This window comes from Schistocerca americana, chromosome 3, assembly GCF_021461395.2.
Source record: "Schistocerca americana isolate TAMUIC-IGC-003095 chromosome 3, iqSchAmer2.1, whole genome shotgun sequence".
Classification (NCBI taxonomy): domain Eukaryota; kingdom Metazoa; phylum Arthropoda; class Insecta; order Orthoptera; family Acrididae; genus Schistocerca; species Schistocerca americana.
In genome coordinates this window covers 814259968-814280396 of record NC_060121.1, presented here as the reverse complement: position 1 = coordinate 814280396, position 20429 = coordinate 814259968, and the positions used below count along the sequence as shown (strand labels likewise).

General features: G+C 40.1%; 1 protein-coding gene across 1 annotated transcript in view; it reads left to right on the top strand.

Moving 5' to 3' along the window:
- LOC124607067 (sialin-like) overlaps positions 1-20429 on the top strand; it is a 126626-nt gene that overhangs the window by 99004 nt on the left and 7193 nt on the right. Inside the window, exons 8-10 of the mRNA XM_047139242.1 lie at positions 1909-2041; positions 7741-7982; positions 15780-15900. Coding sequence (XP_046995198.1) covers positions 1909-2041; positions 7741-7982; positions 15780-15900 — 496 coding nt within the window. The remainder of the gene's footprint in view (positions 1-1908; positions 2042-7740; positions 7983-15779; positions 15901-20429) is intronic.

The following is a 20429-nucleotide window of genomic DNA, read 5'->3' as shown; positions in this document are numbered from 1 at the left end:
AACACAAAGGAAACTGATGGTTTCGTTTCAATTCTTAACACTTAGCGATACCGGAAAGGGATTGCTAATTACTACTATTTAAATGAGTTGTGAATTCTGGTGAATAGTAACAGTGAGAAAATGTTACAGAGAAACTAACGAAGACTGAAATTCTCTTTACAAGTTACGATCGCATAATGCCATGCTATCTGTTTACCGATGAGCTGACAACTAACGATGTGCGGCTGCCTTGTTGAGCATGCACTGCCTTAGAAATTGGAAACATTCCCTTTAATTACTCGTTGTTTCAGTCCGTTATCTATGGCGCTAGCGTCATGGAATTTGTGGGACCGCATTGATGCAAACACTTCGTTTGTATCTCAAAACTAATGCGATGACACTGCTGAATTGTTGAAATTTTAGTTGAGCTGAATTTGATAAAACCGTTATATTAAAAGACAGTTGACTTCCTGCTATGAAGTAAAATATATGGTCTATATTTTACATATTTGTTTATAACACGAACCGTCAATGAAGCTACGCAAATTTCTTGGAAATACATTTTATACTACAGACAATACATTTTAGAAGATACTTCGTGAGGCTCATTAATTTCCTCTCAGGAGAAACAACAAATGTATTCAGCGTAACCCGGTCCTTTGCCTACGATCTGAAAGCAGATAGTGTGGCTTATTATCACCACGTTCAATAAAAGTTACTGCACTTTATGCCTCAAAGCATATGTTACATAAAAAGATGGTAGTAAAATATTACAATTTAACTTCCTCTTCATTACCTATTTTCAATGTTTAGCATCTAATGCAGTGCGGAAGACTTTCTTTTTGCATACTAATGACACTGTAAGTTGAAACTCTATCCATGACTTACTATACGAAAGTATTATTCCCAAGAATAAACTTACAGAAATGATGTAGCACTTGATGTAGTACAGAAACTCCGAGCCTACATAGGAAGTATGGTTTCATGTTACTGATTGTGTTTGAGGGAACATCCTATGCTACAGATAAATGCTAATCTACCGGGTGATCAAAAAGTCAGTATAAATTTGAAAACTGAATAAATCACGGAATAATGTAGATAGAGAGGTACAAATTGACACACATGCTTGGAATGCCATGGGGTTTTATTAGAACCAAAAAAAGTTCAAAAAATGTGCGACAGATGGCGTTTCATCTGATCAGAATAGCAATAATTAGTGTAACAAAGTAAGACAGCTTCATCTTATCAGAATAGCAATAATTAGCATAAGAAAGTAAGACAACGCAAAGATGATGTTCTTTACAGGAAATGCTCAATATGTCCACCATCATTCCTCAACAATAGCTGTAGTCGAGGAATAATGTTGTGAACAGCACTGTAAAGCATGTCCGGAGTTATGGTGAGGCATTGGCGTCGGATGTTGTCTTTCAGCATCCCAAGAGATGTCGGTCGATCACGATACACTTGCGACTTGAGGTAACCCCAAAGCCAATAATCGCACTGACTCAGGTTTGGAGACCTGGGAGGCCAAGCATGACGAGAGTGGCGGCTGAGCACACGATCATCACCAAACGACGCACGCAAGAGATCTTTCACGCGTCTAGCAATATGGGGTGGTTCTAACAAAACCCCATGTCATTCCAAGCATGAGTGTCAATTTTTACCTCTCTATCTACATTATTCCGTGGTTTATTAAGTTTTCAAATTTATACTGACTTTTTGATCACCCGGTATAACCCACTATGCTTCCTATACGTAGCCATACAGTTTATTAACTTTCTTGGAATGTTTCTCCGTATTTAATGGTTACGCGGTTGGCCGACTCTTTTTATTAAATGCAGACGGTTCTCGAACGTTAAGTACATGGTTCTGGCGGCTAAAATACAAGTTTATCAGCTGATAGTATTTGGATGTTTTGTTGCTTTGCAGAACGCCGCCCTGTCTGCGATCCCCTACATAATGGGCGGCTCCGCCAGCGTCGTTTTCAGTTGGATACTCGACTACCTGATCAGCAACAAGATTGTGTCCAAGATGAACGGCTACCGCATCTTCAATGGAATCAGTGAGTGAAAAGAATATTTCCATCAATCAAAACTGTTGTTATGAAGTTCTATTCTGGCCTTACCAACTGGTTGTCTCTAACGACTTTACTCTTTCATTTTGCAATTTGTTTATCTACACTTGTCAGTGTACCTCATTTCTAATATTGTCACATGTTCTGTTCCTCCCGAGAAAGACTTCATAAATATATCTTTTTTTCCGGTGATCCATTTCAAGCTGTCTGCATCATGGAACCCCATTTACTTTTGTTCTCACATCATCCCTAATTCATCTTCGACTCTTTTCTTCCATAAGCTCTTCGACAGCTTAAACAATTCATTTGCATCTTTCCTTCCAAATGATTTCTGAACTTCTTTGAACTGATTTTACGCATTATCTGGCTCTATCTTAAAAGATAACTTAAGGTTACCTGGCTATACACTAGAGGCCTTTTTTTGTCCGCTTTACCCCTGCCTTATTGAACTCGGCGTACTTTTGGACAATAGGTGATCCTTCTTCATTGTGTTTTACTGGTATTATTAACAGTTTTTTAACTGGGCTATTATAAATGTTATCATTCCATTCATTTTTGTGTTATGTGGTCCATATTGTAGTTCCCCCTTAACATGAGTCAAGAAATGTCTCAACGTTCAGAGCTCCTGAACTGCCGTGTCCATAACACTTGGACGCTCTTCCTCTTGCTAATTTCTGTACCATCCTGATACATCCCTTGAACGCTGCATTTGTCATTAGCCACTTTCCATGTTCTCTGTACTCTACGTGATCTGAATGAAAGCAAACTTTGCTCACACTGCAGTACGTCTATTGCACAGTTTTCATAGCACAACGATTTTCTCCACTGTATTAATATTGTTGTCGTTGTTGATCTGCTTGTTAATGTGTCTCGTCATACCTAACTTCCTATTTTCTTCTTTATCTCTTACTGTCAGGATTTTTCATCCTATTTTAAACTGATGTAAGCACATTTCCATTAAAACCCATTACAACCGCATATTAACTTGCAAGTATGATTTCCTCCAAATGACAACATCGAAGCAATAAAGCGTAAGATTATTTTCAATGTTTTTGTGTTTCTTGAAGTTTTTCCGGAGTGTTGGGAATTGTAGGAGATTTTGTGATTTCAGCCAGATTACAGAGACATGTAGCTTTGATACTGCAACAGACCACCAACCAACCGCCTCCAGGTGAACTTTATGCCTGATGTCAATAAAGCGACGCGTGCTAGTAACCTCCGGTCGTAAGCGAATTTTTAAATTCTTCGATGGCTCACCCGAGGATGACTGGCAGGTGCCCAGCTGAAATATCGTGGTGTGTATCGAACGACAACCGGCAGAAAGCCCGAAATTTTCTTGAACATGCAGTCGTAAAATTCATCTGAAGAGGACTGCCTGGTTGTCAGCCGAAGCAACGAGGCAAAACGTTGACGTTACGCTGCTGGAATCGTAAAATTCTACGGAACATATTTCTTCTGTTTAGATTGTTTATTTTGGTACATTCATCAGAAACACAAACAAAATACTCTCAAAGTCATTCCACTCCCTTGTCACAAAAGAATATTAAGAGAAGGCATCTTTCGTATCTGCTGTTTTCACAGATCTACCAACAAAGACGTGCACATGATAGAGCCATGGACGTACATGCTCCCTGCAAACATCGTTTATGTTTTTGCTAAAGGCTAGGCAACTGCTGTACTGAAACTGCTATACCGAAATTGCTTCAACATCTTCAGATAATTCGTATAATACATGTTTTCCTTTCTAAAAAAATACTGTCAATTTCAGACAGGGACTGAACTTGATGATGTGGGACCCTGCCCGCTCGTCTCTTATAGGGTGCCTAGGAAGCTGTTTTTTCGGATAGACAGACAACATACAAGCAGATAATAGTAATGGAGTTTATTACAGTAATTGAATTGACAATTCTTAACTTTTCGTTGCTACATGATGGGTCGCAAGCATCTGGCGACATGCAAACAATCAAAGTCCTTTCGCTAAAGCCTGGAACTACGCGACCGCTACGGTCGCAGGTTCGAATCCCGCCTCGAGCATGGTTGTGTGTGATGTTCTTAGGTTAGTTAGGTTTAATTAGTTCTAAGTTCTAGGGGACTGATGACCTCAGCAGTTAAGTCCCATAGTGCTCAGAGCCATTTGAACCATTTGAACCAGAGTCCTTTGATAGATACAATTTCCCTGCAAGCTAATCACACAAGTTCCTAAGTCACTGCTATCGTTCACATCACTGCAGCTCTTCTAGTGCGGCCGAGGCTAGGCTATGCGGCGCGTCGCTCTTATTCTCTTTGTGTAGAGGTCACTCTTGATGTGGCGACGTGCTAGTCAGCGTGCTATTGGCTGCCGTCGTCTCACAGCCCTCTCTGCTGTATCGTTTCTGATCTTCGTGTCGGCGCTTGTCGTTACACTGGAACATATCATAGTGACGAATCTGAACAAAGCAAGATGATCAAATTAACTACTCCCCATTTAAACATAAAAGCACGTCCAACAACAGAATTTGCTATTATGAACCATAATCCACAATAAGAAACAAGCAACACTGCCGGCAGAAGACAAATTTCAAAATATGACATTTCGTCACTTTCACTAAAAACCTGTGTAACGATATGTAAGAAAACATATAATGTAACTTAGGAATAAAAACAAGCTCAGCGAAGTTGGTACAGGCCAGACGAAATATCTTAGGTTATTAAAAACAAAAATAACATGCCTTAACAGACTGCAAACTTAGTTATTACCTATTATTTGTGTAACGATATTTAAGAAAAAAAATTGGCTCTGAGCACTATGCGACTTAACTTCTGAGGTCATCAGTCGCCTAGAACTTAGAACTAATTAAACCTAACTAACCTAAGGTCATCACACACATCCATGCCCGAGGCAGGATTCGAACCTGCGACCGTAGCGGTCGCTGATATTTAAGAAAACATATAATGTAACTTAGGAATAAAAGCTAACTCAGTGAAGTCGGTATGGGCCAGAGGAAATATCTTAGGTTATTAAAAACAAAAATAACATGCATCGACAGACTGCAAACTTATTTATTATTTTTGCAGCAAAGTAAGACAAAGTGACTGAAATCAATCGCCCGAAATACCGACAGTAGCAACACAGAGCGTGTATAGTAACATACATGGGAGAATATTGATTACTAAGCAACGAAACCAACTTAAGATCGATTTCGACAGTTACTGTCGAAACTGAGCCAAGTCTAAGGAACATCAGACAATCATAAACCGAAATACATCGAACACTTTCTATAGTGCAGTATAGACGGCAGTTTCATAACAAAGTTCTGCTGCCGCAATATGCGTACTTCATTACATCAGAAATGGAGATACATAGCAAATGTAGGGCAGGTACTCGAAGCAAGAAGTAATTTCTGTTATCTGTATGGAGTCTCGTCGTGTGGCGCTTGTCCCTGGCAACGTCGCGCCTTTCACCGTGACCACAGCATACAGGTGTGGTGTCTAGTTCATGTTCACATTGAGCGGTTTAGGCCGGATTTACGGTGCTATTCGAATACTATCAAAGCTATATCGTCACCATTCTTCAAGAAAGAAAAATTCGCCCTTCAAGCTAGACACTTTTCGTCCTTTGTAGTTTTTTCGTTTGACGCTTATTTCGTGAGATATTTGGCCCGGTCACTATCAATGGACCACCCTGTAGATATAGGTTTTCCATGGTTTCTCTAAAACGCTAAAGGCAAATGTCTAGATAGTTTTTGTTGAGAAGTACAAGGCCGTTTTCCTTCCCCACCCTTCTCTAATCCTTGCTTGTGCTCCATCGTTGCAGAGTGCTCGGTCTACATAGATAAAATAAGGAATGTCTATTTACAAATGTCTTTGTTTAAAACAATTACTTTCTTTACTCTTCTTTTGGAGCATAACTAGTTTAGAAATATATAATTTTATTGTCAAGAGCACACTGTTGTACATTTACGATAGCCAAAGGTGTCCGTGAAACATTCAACCATAAATAATTAGCTGCAGGAAGACCTGTTTGTACACGTTTCTAACAGAGGCCTGCTTAAAATTCTCTTGGCTATGGTACACGTACCATGGTGTGACCTTGAAAAAATTATGAAGAAAATAGTAAATAAAATGGATGTTGTACAAACACTGTTCAGCTGCGGGCCGAGCACCCTGTATGTAGTTAATCAAACAGAAAACGTTATGTGGGTAACGTAAGATGTAGTCTACTCGATATTCGCTTCTCTCGACAAGCTGAACACAATGCAGTTGTAGCCATATGCTTCCTAGATACCAAGTCATTTGTAAGTTCTGTGGCGCATGTTCGTAATATATAACTGATTAACAAAAATAATGCTTTTGTTACTGAATGTGAATACATTTACATGAGTGACTCTGATTTATAGTCGTATTAAGCTCAACCAAAAATTTTTTATTTTAGAAAAAATAATAAAAGCCTACTACCATCTTTTTAGTATTTCTCTATGGCAGCTTCTTCATCAGGGCTTCTGTTGCTATGAAAAACATTCATTATGTTGTTAATAATCTAGAGACTCTTGTCCGTGGATGCTATAATACATTGTTAATCACTATTTGCGAAACTGAGGTGGTACGTATACAGACTTGCAGAACAAAAATTTGCTAAAATTCCTTTACAGTTCAATCTATTTGTTTTTTCCTTCCCACGTTTGTTCTTTCTTACTACTCACTCTCGTATTATTCAGTCTGGTTGCGCCTATGAGTTCATTATTAACGAACTCTTTAATCTTTCATATTAATTAATAGTTACTGCGTATCATAGAAAATATTTTTGCACATTATAGTTGTATTTATTTCTGCACGAGAGCTACAGGATTGTTAAATAATTCACTTATATTTTCAACCTGTAATATTAATTATTATGTTTAATTTCAACCATTGACAAGGATAGATATCAGTATCGTTCTTTCTGAAGAGCATGCAAGTAAAATAGTGTTTGACGATAAAGATGTTGTTTGGAACATATAAGTTATTTATTTTCTTTATAATACTGAAATATCCATGCAGTTTGTAATACTGTTTAAAAGTTGTAGCATCATCTTTGAATACTGTGTATAATGAACACGTGGAAGTAGCTTCATTCACATGCAAATATATATATATATATATATATATATATATATATATATATATATATAAATGACTTACATAAGTTTTGACAGAATTTTACATATATTATTCTGTAATTCTGCATATATTCAACCAGAATTTCGCTATTTGCAGTCTATTAAGAATAGATTATAATTCCTATAGATACGCGTTTCTGGACAGTTGACTTCGCAGTGGAGGTCCTTATGTAAAATAGAAGCACTAATGACCAAACTGTGACTTAGAAATGTACATTGTCATAGTAAAAATGCTATAAAGACACTTAACAGATGTTATTACGAAGTTAACGATTTATCTCATTGTCTCGGTTTGCCAAGAATAATCACTATGTCTACTACGACATTTTCTTTTGTTTCTAAGTTGTTGGTCCTGACCTTTATCTGAAAGTACAAGTAAGGGTTAGTCATTGTAATACTCAGTAAGTGTAAGATGTCAGCAGACACGACACCCACTCTCATACACTGTTAGCGAAATCTGGGCCAGCACTGTGGTAGCTCGGACGCTGCAACTGCGCGTGCAGAGTGCACCCAAGAGCAGGGAGTTGAGAAAGCGCTTAACCGTGTCTGCAGCGAACGTGGGTCCGGCGATTACGCTGATCATCATCACAGTGGTGGGCTGCGATCACGTGGCCATCCTCGTGCTGCTGGCCATCAACGGTCTGTGCCTGGGAGCCCAGTACACCAGCAACTCCATCAACCTGCTGGGCATCGCGCCCAACTTCGCGGGCACCATGCTCGGCATCTCCAACACGTTCGCCAACGCCGCCGGTATCCTGGCGCCGTACGCCGTCGGCTGGATCACCAGCGGCAACGTAAGTACCCCACCACTGGCTACGAGGCGTCCGAATGCGACCCACAGACGTGCCAGTTACTGGGAAATAACTCTTATCTGCTGTGATTATGGTATTTGAGAAGTTAAGAGTTTGTGCAGACGGGGACTGCATTTCGTGGACGGTACACTATACATTACCAGCTTCTCTCTTTTGAGTGCCCCTCCTCTCCTGCCGGTAGAGGCACTCGTCAAAAGTTGCCTCCACAGCAAAAGCTCTAATCTTGAACTAAAATTTCCTCTCTATGTTTGTACTTCTGCAACCAGATAATCAGAGAAGTTACATAACAAATTCACAGTTACACCTAACTCTATCACACTCCAGTGACGTACTGACAGCTGGAAAAAGCATGCGCGCTCGAATCAAAAACATCGCATCGTGAGCACTACAATACCCAACGGTTCTCTGTCTGGCTATGGAAGAACCTGGTTTCTGTAGATATGCTACAGTTACACCTTTCAACTGCCGCCTGCAGTTAAAGGGGACTGGTCGAAGCTCGGTACGCGGCACGAACATTTCGCTTAATAAGATGGAGGTTAGATGACTTGGGTGACAACATGACACACAAGTGTTATAATGCCTATGCAGTGTTCGTCAGATCGCTCTGTACACATTTCGATAGCGGAGGGATGGATCTATTGTCATGCTGAAGGTACACGTCACCTGCAGAGTGCTATAGGCAAATAATTTACCTCTTGGTTGCAACGCACATTGTACTTTATTGACTCGAGAATACTTACTGGGATCTTCAATTTTCATCGGATAGTGACAGTATGTAGAAAAATATTATGTTATGGAAATTCAGTAAATGGAAGATTCAGTCGAGGCAAGTGGACATGATCGTGAAGCAGGTTCCTGTACCAATTGCAAGAGCCACTAGAAAATGTATCACGGTGTAATGTTGTTGCTTTAATTTGTTATAAAAGCGGTGCTGATAGACAATAAAAGCGGTTTAAAAGCTGTGAGCAGTCTGGGGAAGTTAACCTTGCATTACTGAGCAACTGTTTCACCAGGTATCCAGTCTAGCTTACCAAATTCCCAACCAGACTAACATTAATTATAATCTTTTAATAGTCATACGACAACTGGTGATATATATATATATATATATATATATATATATAAAAAAGAGAATTTAAATAAAAAGAAATAAATCAGTTTATATTTGGAAATTTATTTTAACATTGATCATTGAAATTTCAGCATATTAAACTCGATTCATAACTAAGCTGGTGCCTTATTTAGGATTGTGAAAATGTGAGATTGTAATCTTACGGAACACATCAAATATGGAGCCAAGATTGGGAGACTGCATACAACACTGCATTCATAAAATAACACACAAAGAAAGTTGAAACATATGCAAGAGGAAATTAACCACAACCAACCGATTCAATTTTTACCCAAAGAAGTTACGTTCGTAGCGCAGTCCTCTCCGTCATGTAATTACCACACACTGGTATACTAAATTCATACTAACTCTCTGTGAAATCTTCCCGAAAAGAATAGCTGAGGGCTACTTTGATGATTACACCACATGCTTCACGTGGTCAACTTGGTTTACACAAAGAGTGTAACTCCACAATAATTTTGATAATTAAAATAAATTAGATCGAAAAGCAATTTACAAAATAAAAACCTCGAACTGGTTATTATCGTCTTACTATTAGCCTGATGGGTCAAACAATTGTATAAGCACGTGGTACTGGTCTCACAAAGTACACCCCACGTGGGTTGAACATAAAGAAAAGTTGCTATATTGAAAAATATTGTCAAGACGAGACGTTATAATCTCACGCACATTCGCATTTAAGACTGATGATCTTAGTTAGAGTTACTGATCAACACGTGGTTCCACTTTACTCACAAAGTAGTGACAAAGCAACTACCGGAATATATTCTGAACTTCACACTCGAAATACACTGCGTTGCAATTTAAGATAACATTAGATATTTTAGAGCTAAACCTGAAATAAAGGTGATTAAATTTTCAGTTAGGTTGAACTTAAGAAATCCATTGCCCTACGGACTTAGCAGACACGCGCTTAGCCGGAGATCTTACCATTTCAGACGCTCGCCGTTGACAGACTGACCTGGGCTCCTACCAAGGGTGCTTCCGTATACAAAACGGAAGTGACCAGAGAGGCAGCTTCCTATACCAACATGACAAGGGACGGACAGGACCATGCTAAGGATAGAAACCTCTTTGCTTTTAGAAAGCGTAGCTACCTGTTCCGACGTTGGTCCTACTGTTCTCTAGCAGACAGGCTTGTCTGCTACCATCCAGCATGAAACTAGAAATACATTTGCTCATTCATTTTTTCACACAGAAGGGAAGGGGGATGACAGTATCTTATCATATACAGTATATAAAAGAAAGCGGATGTAGGTTCTGTATGAGACTGTGTGACATGAATTACATATATGAATTACATATAAACTGTGCTTTAAAGTGTAGTAGTGTGACAGATCGTTCTTGTTTATGTGTAAAAGTAACACGTTCCACTGCTCAGTCTCCTCCCAGATAGTCAGAAACACCACAGTAAATTTAGAAGAGGAATTTATGCCGTAAATGACAACAGATTTCAGAAATTAACATGAAAGGAATCCAGCAGAGACCTTTCAACGGTCCATTTAATCTTACCTAAATAACCCTTCTGCTCCCTCACCCCCCCCCCCCCCCCCCCCCCGCCGGGAGATAATACCCATCCCCCTTCCCCCTCCTGAATGGCGCCAATACTGGCAAACGGCATACTGTCCGCCACGAACTAAGATGACATTCGCCGCGGTGGCTGATGGGAGTAACCTACATCTACATCTACATCCATACTCCGCAAGCCACCTGAGGGTGTGTGGCGGAGGGTACCCTGAGTACCTCTATCGGTTCTCCCTTCTGTTCCAGTCTCGTATTGTTCGTGGAAAGAAGGACTGTCGGTATGCTTCCGTGTGGGCTCTAATCTCTCTGATTTTATCCTCATGGTCTCATCGCGAGATATACGTAGGAGGGAGCAATATACTGCTTGACTCCTCGGTAAAGGTATGTTCTCGAAACTGTAACAAAAGCCCGTACCGAGCTGCTGAGCGTCTCTCCTGCAGAATCTTCCACTGGAGTTTATCTATCATCTCCGTAACGCTTTCGCGATTACTAAATGATCCTGTAAGGAAGCGCGCTGCTCTCCGTTGGATCTTCTCTATCTCTTCCATCAACCCTACCTGGTACGGATCCCACACCGCTGAGCGGTATTCAAGCAGTGGGCGAACAAGTGTACTGTAACCTACTTCCTTTGTTTTCGGATTGCATTTCCTTAGGATTCTTCCAATGAATCTGAGTCTGGCATCTGCTTTACCGACTATCAACTTTATCTGATCATTCCATTTTAAACCACTCCTAATGCGTACTCCCAGATAATTTATGGAATTAACTGCTTCCAGTTGCTGACCTGCTATTTTGTAGCTAAATGATAAGGGATCTATCTTTCTATGTATTCGCAGCACATTACACTTGTCTACATTGAGATTCAATTGCCATTCCCTGCATCATGCGTCAATTCGCTGCAGATCCTCCTGCATTTCAGTACAATTTTCCATTGTTACAACCTCTCAATACACCACAGCATCATCTGCAAAAAGCCTCAGTGAACTTCCGATGCCATCCACAAGGTCATTTATGTATATTGTGAATAGCAACGGTCCTATGACACTCCACTGCGGCACACCTGAAATCACTCTTACTGACCTTAAAGGCACTTCCCATTTACCGTCGCTCCGGACAGTACATAGCCTTGCGTGGTTTTCGACATACTCGTACCCTGCCAAATGTACCACTGTGTAGCATGACTTATTCATTCAGGCCTCTTCTCATATATCTGTGACCAACTAATCTCTGTGCACTGTGACGTATGGTGTACATAATTATACGTCTAGTTGCGGATGATGTGGTCGCTCTCTGGTTGTTGTTATCCATCACTGAACTGGCTTTGAAGTGCTACTCTATTTCCTGTTGCGATTTACAATAGTCAAAAAAATGTGTGTGAAATCTTGTGGGACTTAACTGCTAAGGTCATCACTCCCTAAGCTTGCACACTACTTAATCTAAATTATCCTAAGGACAAACATACACACCCATGCCCGAGGAAGGACTCGAACCTCCGCCGGTACCAGCCGCACACTACAATAGTCGATCACAACGCCTGTCATCATTACGTTGTTGTTCGTGGAAGTCGTTTCTGGTGGTTGTAATTTTACTCGAATCGAGCGACTCATGGTACACCAAAAAATGGTTCAAATGGCTCTGAGCACTATGGGACTTAACTTCTGAGGTTTAAATGGCTCTGAGCATTATGGGACTCAACTGCTGAGGTCATTAGTCCCCTAGAACTTAAAACTAGTTACACCTTACTAACCTAAGGACATCACAAACATCCATGCCCGAGGCAGGATTCGAACCTGTGACAGTAGCGGTCACGCGGTTCCAGACTGTAGCGCCTAGAACCGCTCGTCCTCCCAGGCCGGCCCATGGTACACCCTTGAGATAGTGGCATATCAATCACTCAGTGCTGATAGACTTCAAAACTGGAGTTTCCTTGTATCTGTCAACCATGACATGAACACAGTCGGAAGACTTGTAACAAAATACGTTATATAAGGTGTTAATAGTATTCAGTAGAAAGATACATCCCACCCGAACACAAACTTTGGCCATTCGAAAGTTCGTGATTCTTTCTGTCACCAACTAACAACATGCAATATTGTATGAAAATATGAAAATGACTTTCTCTGAAAATATTCCCTGTCATATCTCAAACTGGGATCCAGCACATGTGATACCATTAACATGAATAATTATTAATCTCAAAAATTAAACTGTCACCTTTAAAAGAGAATTCAGTATAGGAAAATATTACCAACAGTTTATTTAGAGTTGCTTGGAACCAAAAGGATGTAAATGTACTTACAGTACGTGTTGACTATCGCCACTGACTATGTTACTGATCGCTATTCCATATCTATAAATATATGACTTTGCTGGGTAATTTCAGATAGAAATTTGTCTGAAAAATTAATTTAATATAAGACTCTTATATTCTTAATTCGATCACACTGTCGTCAAACGTTTTGCAATGGTAGCAAAAAAAAAAAAAAATTAACTGGGATAGCTGCTTAACAGTTAAATTCTATTTTATGGTTATGTTGTCGTCAATACATGTAATTATAGTATACAGCCTTCATAAAACTTAAACAAAATATAACATCTATGCAAATTCATGCAAAGTAACAAATCAAAATCATTATTCACGCAGTCTCACTATTCGTCATTTCGCTCCGCTCCATTAGACCGCCGCTTCCTCTTCGCTCGATAGTGCGGTCCATTGTCGACATTTCAATACTCCTCGGTCACTCGCCTTCATTCGTAGATCAGTGCTGCCCTCCAGTGGGAGTCATCTGAAGTGCAATTTGCGAATTTCTTATTCCATTCTACCCTCTTATTAGTATTTACGTGAAACGCCGAACTAATCCATTCGTTATGACGGTAGTAGGACTCTGTTTCATTTCAAGCAACTACATGTCGCTAAACTGCTCAAGAGTTTTTTCTACTTCCTAAATGGTATGACCTGCCTACCAAGAAATCCTCAAACCCGTCACAAAATTAGTCTGATACCCTACATAATCGTGTGAACAGTTGTGTGACGCCGAGTCAAATGTTTTCCGAAAGTCACTAAATACTGCAGCTATATGATTTCCTTGACGCAAGACTAAGAATATCAGTTGAAAAAGGCGCAGTTTGGGTTTCGCATGATCGATATTCCTGGGTTCATTATTGGTTGAATCGAGGAGATCATTCTGTTCGAGATACATCATTATGTTTGAGTTCAGAATCTGTTTTAGAATTCTATAGCAGATGAACATCAAAGAAAGTGGATGAAAGTTTTGTGAATCAGTTCTATTACTCTTCTTGTACGCAAGTGTGACTTGTTTCATCCAATCACTGAGCTCGGTTTATTCTCAAGGGCTTTACTATATATTTGTTTTAAAATAGAAGATAACTCGGCCACATATTCTCTATAGAATCTGAAACGGATTCCATCGGGACCTGTAGCCTTGTTTAATTTAGCAATTTTAGCCGTTTCTCAGCGTTAGTGATATTGGCTCTGAGCACTATGGGACTTTACATCTATGGTCATCAGTCCCCTAGAACTTAGAACTACTTAAACCTAACTAACGTAAGGACATCACACAACACCCAGTCATCATCAACGTTAGTGACACTAGTATCTACATCACTAATGATTTCAATGGACAAGAAGTAAACTAGAGCACTGCATACGTATTTTCCTTAGTAAAGGAACATTTGAAAACGGAATTCGGTATTTCTGTTTTTGCTTTGATACCCTCAGTTTCTGTTCCTGTATCATCCGTCAATATCTGGTCATTAAGCTTTGTGGTACTGACAGCCCTAAAACATCACTAGAATTCCTCTGAGTTTTGTAAGGGATCTTCCGATGACATTTTACTACACTAAGTGTTGAAAGCATCGCCTATTGCCCTCTTGACAACCAAAAGCGTTTCTATATACTGAAACATCCCCTTAGAAAAATTATGAATTACTGTGCTAGTAAACTTCTTACGTTATTTGATTTTCAAGCAGCTGCGCAAATCTGAACGTACTCAACCTTTCTCTCTTTACTTATTATGATCAACACTAAACTGACGCATATTTTTAGCGCAACGCAATCTGACTTTCAATAGTTCCTGCAAAAGAATGGCCCTGACTAACAATAATCTATACCTTTCATGAATAACTTACCTCACAAAAATCTTCGTTACTCGAACTACTGCAATACAGCGAGCGCCAATACTGCCAGCTAAATAAAAGATTCTAACTACTGAAGGAATTAACTACTGATAGGCATATAGTTAGCAAATGAAAGATTTTGATAGAGAACAAACAATGTATTTACAGTGTTCAAAAGTCATATATATAATTTGTGACATCCAGTTTGGCAAATTTCCTTTTTCTGACGGACACACGTCCAGCTCGTCCGCTCATATTAACATCTCAAAAGTCTGGCTTCTCTCTCCCCACATCCACCACTGCTGGCGGCTCAACTCCAACTGCACAACGCTAGGCGCTGTTCACATCCAACTGCCCAACAGTACAATAGCAAATATTCCAACAATGCAAACCAGCCACAGACTGCACACAGCACAGTCAGTGATTTTCATGCGGGGCGCTACGTGGCGTTACCAACATAAAAACCTAAACAGCCTACTTACAATACCTCCTTATGCTCTGTTTTACGTCTGTTATGCAGCATGGCTGTTGGTCTATTCAAGAGGAGTGGACCATATGCCAGCACTGGATTTCACACTTCCTCTTTTCTCGTCATCATACAAAACAAATGCGACTCAGCACTGTATACAGTACTGCCACCTGCACTCAATATTTAAACGTAAGACAGAACTCCCTCACACCAGGTGCGGGGAAAGAAAACTCTTTCTGTTGAGGTGGTTGAGCCTACCGTGCGAACAAAGTCATTCCACTTTTTCTTTATTTTTTCCGCCACAAACTATTTTTGAAGAAAGAAGTCAAATGATGTGCTTTGAAAAAATGACCTCTCGTCATTCTGAAGAGGATAAGTCATTGTATAAACTCTCATAATTGCTTAGGATGGCTGTCTTCACTCTCATAGTTTCACAATAAGAGGTTAGTTTATGTCTCTGGAAACATACTCGCCGTATGTGTTGTAGCTGATGGTGTACTTTGTTTTTTTGCCACAGCAAACGAGAACTGCGTGGAACACGGTGTTCTACGTGTCGGCGGGCATCGGAGTGGCGACGTACCTCGTCTGGCTGGTTCTGGGCACGGACAAGGTGCAGCCCTGGAACGATCCGCCCCCAGGTGAGGGCCGACAGCAGTCCCGGGCACTCGCTGCTCGAATTTGTAACCTTATTTAACACCGGTGTTTCAGGATCTGCCCAAACACCACCGTGAAATGTAGATGAGCGTGTTGAAAGTAAGCTAATCAAACTGTTTGAATATTACAATCCTGTTGGAAGAACATCCGCAACTGAGCATTGTAGCAGAGGTTGAAAATACCGCTTCAGTTGTAAATTACTTTATTTTCACACGACCGGTTCCGGACTGTTATAAGCCCATCCTCAGGTGCCGTAGCTGTGCTGTGGTCCCCGAGCGCCGAGCGCCGAGCTCCGCGTGTACCAGGCGCGGTGTGCTGGGAGTGACTCCCTGTTCCGCGCTCATAGGCAGCACACCGCGTCTGGTACACGCGGAGCTCGGCGCTCGGCGCTCGGGGACCACAGCACAGCTACGGCACCTGAGGATGGGCTTATAACAGTCCGAAACCGGTCGTGTGAAAATAAAGTAATTTACAACTGCAGCGGTATTTTCAACCTCTGCTGTCTGAACATTGATTTGCTTTGATTGAGGGTGGGAATTAACAAAAGATGAGGCTGCTACCACTACCGACTAAATAGAGTGGAACGAAAGGGATTAATGGAATTTGAGACTGATCCTAGACACCTGAATATTTTAACTCTTGATAATTTGGTTCTGTTATGTTAGACATCACCATCGAGTAGGATGGGTCAAGTGGTGTCGAAATTGCAAGGCACGAGTTTTGTTATAGTTCTGTTGATACACAAATATCAATCTATAATGCTTCTCTCCACTGCTTCAAGGTCTCAAGAATTTATTATTTATCTTTGATACTAAACACGAAATTCGTGAGGCCTTGGAGCAGTGGAGAGAAGTGTTAGAGAGTACCGGAATGTGTATCAACACAACTAAGTCAGAATTCATGCTGTGCAACTTATAAAGGTAGCTGGACAGTGCTGTGTTAAAATTTCTGTTTCCTTCCATCTATGACAGTTGGGTAGCATTACAGAGTGTTGGCTACCTCAATTTCAACTAAAAACGTGAGGTTGAACCTTGCAGTCCACTGGCTTTGGCGAGCTTTGTGGTACCAGCTTTGGGGTGACGGAGTAGGGCGGAAGGCAGTAACTCTTGTGAATGGATGTGGGTCGCTGTGTTTTCGATTTAGTCAATTCGAAGTCAAAGGACAAGATGCAGGATCCCTTTCAGCACATGAAATCTTTCTACCACCCCAAAATAAGGAAATTTTGTTGTATACAGCCTAATAAAAACAAAGAATTACTGATTTGATTTCATTATAGATATTCTTGAGAACGAAATACCTAGTTAAGAGTGTTGAACGAGGAAATAGTACTTTCAGGAGTAGATCAGATTAACTGGTTTGAATATAAGTTCAAATAGCAAGGCGTAAGCTTAATTTCAGTTACAAATATATGCCTGTAGTATATTTATGTTGGCTCTGACCCATAGTTCAAGTTTCCACCATTAGTTAACACTGTTGTCACAGCACTGCAGTCACTGTTGATGCTGAGTAACTCATAAATCCAAGGTGGTAGCAGGCCATGCCCCCTGATCTGTCATGTGACAAGGCTCAACCCTTTACCAACGACCTGATCATCATAATGTAAGAACCCACATATTTCCCCCACCCTCCACACCTTCCTTCCTCCACCACCTTTTCCCTGCTTCTCACCACTCATCCACTCACATCCCAGTACCTTGTAGTTCATTAAAGTGAAATAGCCATTCTCACAGTAGCCCCAGATCAGCAATTTGACTGTGCTGAAAAGTATCTCAAGGATTTGAAATTTTGCACCATGTTAGAAAGTATTTTTACAAAAAAGTATGTAAAGCCTATATCTTCCAGTATTTACTCATCTGAAATATATTGTGAACTCTCAAATGAAGCATCCCAAACCGATGTGTTATGAAACACACGTGAATGAACAAATACATTACAGGTAGTTTATAGGCCTGCACTTGGTGTAAGTCACAATAGACCTGCTAACAAAATATTTCGAATCACAATTGTTTTATGATGATTTTAACTATCACAGTGGTAGCTGTTTGCCTAAAATATGTAAAGGGTGCTAGCATTCAATCTGACGATACGTTACTGATGGTTTACAGACCGAACTGAGATCTATCATTTCTACATGTTATTCAGTAATAGTTCGCCTTAGGAAGTACCACTTTACGAGGGGTCAAAAATAATGCATCACGTTCTGCTCGAGAAAATAAAACTGATGTTATTAACAACTGAATACAGCGTTTTAATTGCATTTGAACTAGATTTACTAGATACACAAACACACACTCGTTTATTGTTCTCTGATTGTGACTGTTAATTCGACTTTGTATCAAACTAAAGTTATTTCTCGAAATATGGAAGACATATAGCACAAGAAATATGTGGCACTCCTGCTGAAATTTAATTGTTCTATAAGATTAAAAATATTCGTTGATAAAACTTGTAGCTTAAGTAGCACTTGTTGACGGCCAAAACTGGATTATCGCACCACCATTTGCAGGCACAGTGGTTCTTTAAAATAAGTATTTCGACATCTGAATTGTTCGTATTACTTATTAAAATACATATGACTTTCTTACTGGCACTACTGAAACAAATTAGGTAAGTAGCAATACCAACTTACCCCAATACTTACCAGATTGTCCCCAAAACTGAAACAACTTGTCCTGAAAACGTATAGTTTGAACCAAAACTGTATCAGTTTGCTCTGAAACTCTAACAACTTGCTCCCTGCAACTGTACCGACTTGCCCTCCCCAAACTGTAGCAACTTGCCTTCCAAACTGTAAAAACTTGCCCTCCAAACTGTAACAACTTGCCCTCGGAACTTGACGACTTCCCTTGAAAGTATAACAATTTTATCTAAAACTGTAACATACTGCTGCCATTACCCCTAACATCCACATATGTATATTTTTGGGGAGGGGCAATGATGTTCAATTCTATGGCCACTTGTCATAGTTTCAGGGCAAATTTTTACAGATTTGAGGCAAATTGAGACAGTTTTGGAGGAAAGCTGACACAGTTTCAAGGAGCAAATTGATGTAGTTTTGGCACAAACTGATACAGTTTTGGAGCAATCTGGTGCACTTTCGGTACAAGTGATACAGTTTTGGGTGGAAAATTGGTACTGTTATGGGGAAAAGCTATTACAGTTTTGAGGGCAAGTTGTTACTGTTTTGGGGGAAGTTATTGCAGTTGCAGAGGTTAGTCTGTACAGTTTCAGAGCAACTTGTTATAGTTTCAGGGCGAGTTGATACAGTTTTTGGGACGAGTTGATAATGTTTCAGAATGAGCTAACACAGATTGGGGTTACACGTGTTTAACTTCAGAGCAAGTTGTTCCAGTTCCCAAGAAATTTGTTATAGTCCCAGAGACATGTTGTTACAGTTTGAGGGCAAGTTGTTAGCAGTTTCGGGGCAAGTTTCTATAGTTTTGTGGCAAGTTTTTACCTTTTTTGGCACGCTCATACAGTTTCAGGGGCACGCTGACACTGTTTTGAGTGGCAAGTTGATACAGTATATGTGTATACACAATAACAAAAAAAGTTATGTACAGTATATCTACATCTGTCTGATCATCATCCTTCTGATTTACACACCTCAGTTATTTTTACTGAGTCTATCTCTCCCCCCATGTCATGATCACTTTAATGAGGCAATAAAATTATAATAAATTATGAAGACATAAAAATATGGTTTTCCTTCAGTAGCTGATGCCTACAGTAGCTGAAACTTCCTCAATCCCAGTTGCACAGATCCACTACACGTACACACTGTCAGCTTGCACATGGAAACAAGTGTTGACTTGATAACTCTCAGTCTGGTCACTAACCACTTTCGTTTCTTGGAACAAGTCACAGCTTGCCAAAACAACTCCGAACTTGCCAGAACAATTTCGAACTTTCTTAGTTGACATCATCATTAGTCTTTCTGAGTGTGAACATGTGCATTGATGCTATCTCCAGGCATATCATATTTCATGAGCCGAGATAAATGTACATGTTAGGTATTCACATGTGGGATAGTGGCCATTACTCTATAAACTGACCATCAGTGCCATCTACTAGTATCTGGGGAGTAATGGCAGTCGCCTTGTCAACTGACCATCATTACCCTGACCCAATAGCATCTGAATAAAATTACAGCATTTTGTCAATTGGAAATAACTGCCCCATGCAATATTACCTAGTCAGTTCTCAAAAATATTGCTGCAACATGGTGATGTGACAGACCTAGTTGGACTAGTCAGATACGGTCAAAACAACATGACACTATTTGGAAGTATTCGGAATTTGTTGAGTGATGTAAGTGAGACCACACTAAGATATCAGCATATGCTAATCTGGGGTAATGGTAGTCACCCGTGAATTGACCATTACCCCCACCCCCTTGGAAGTTGGTTTACATCAATTATCATTGCCTTGCTTGCTTAGCATCATCAGTGTAAGACGACAAACATTTTGCACTGTAAGAAAAATTTATACCCTTGTGTGCATTAACCATAAT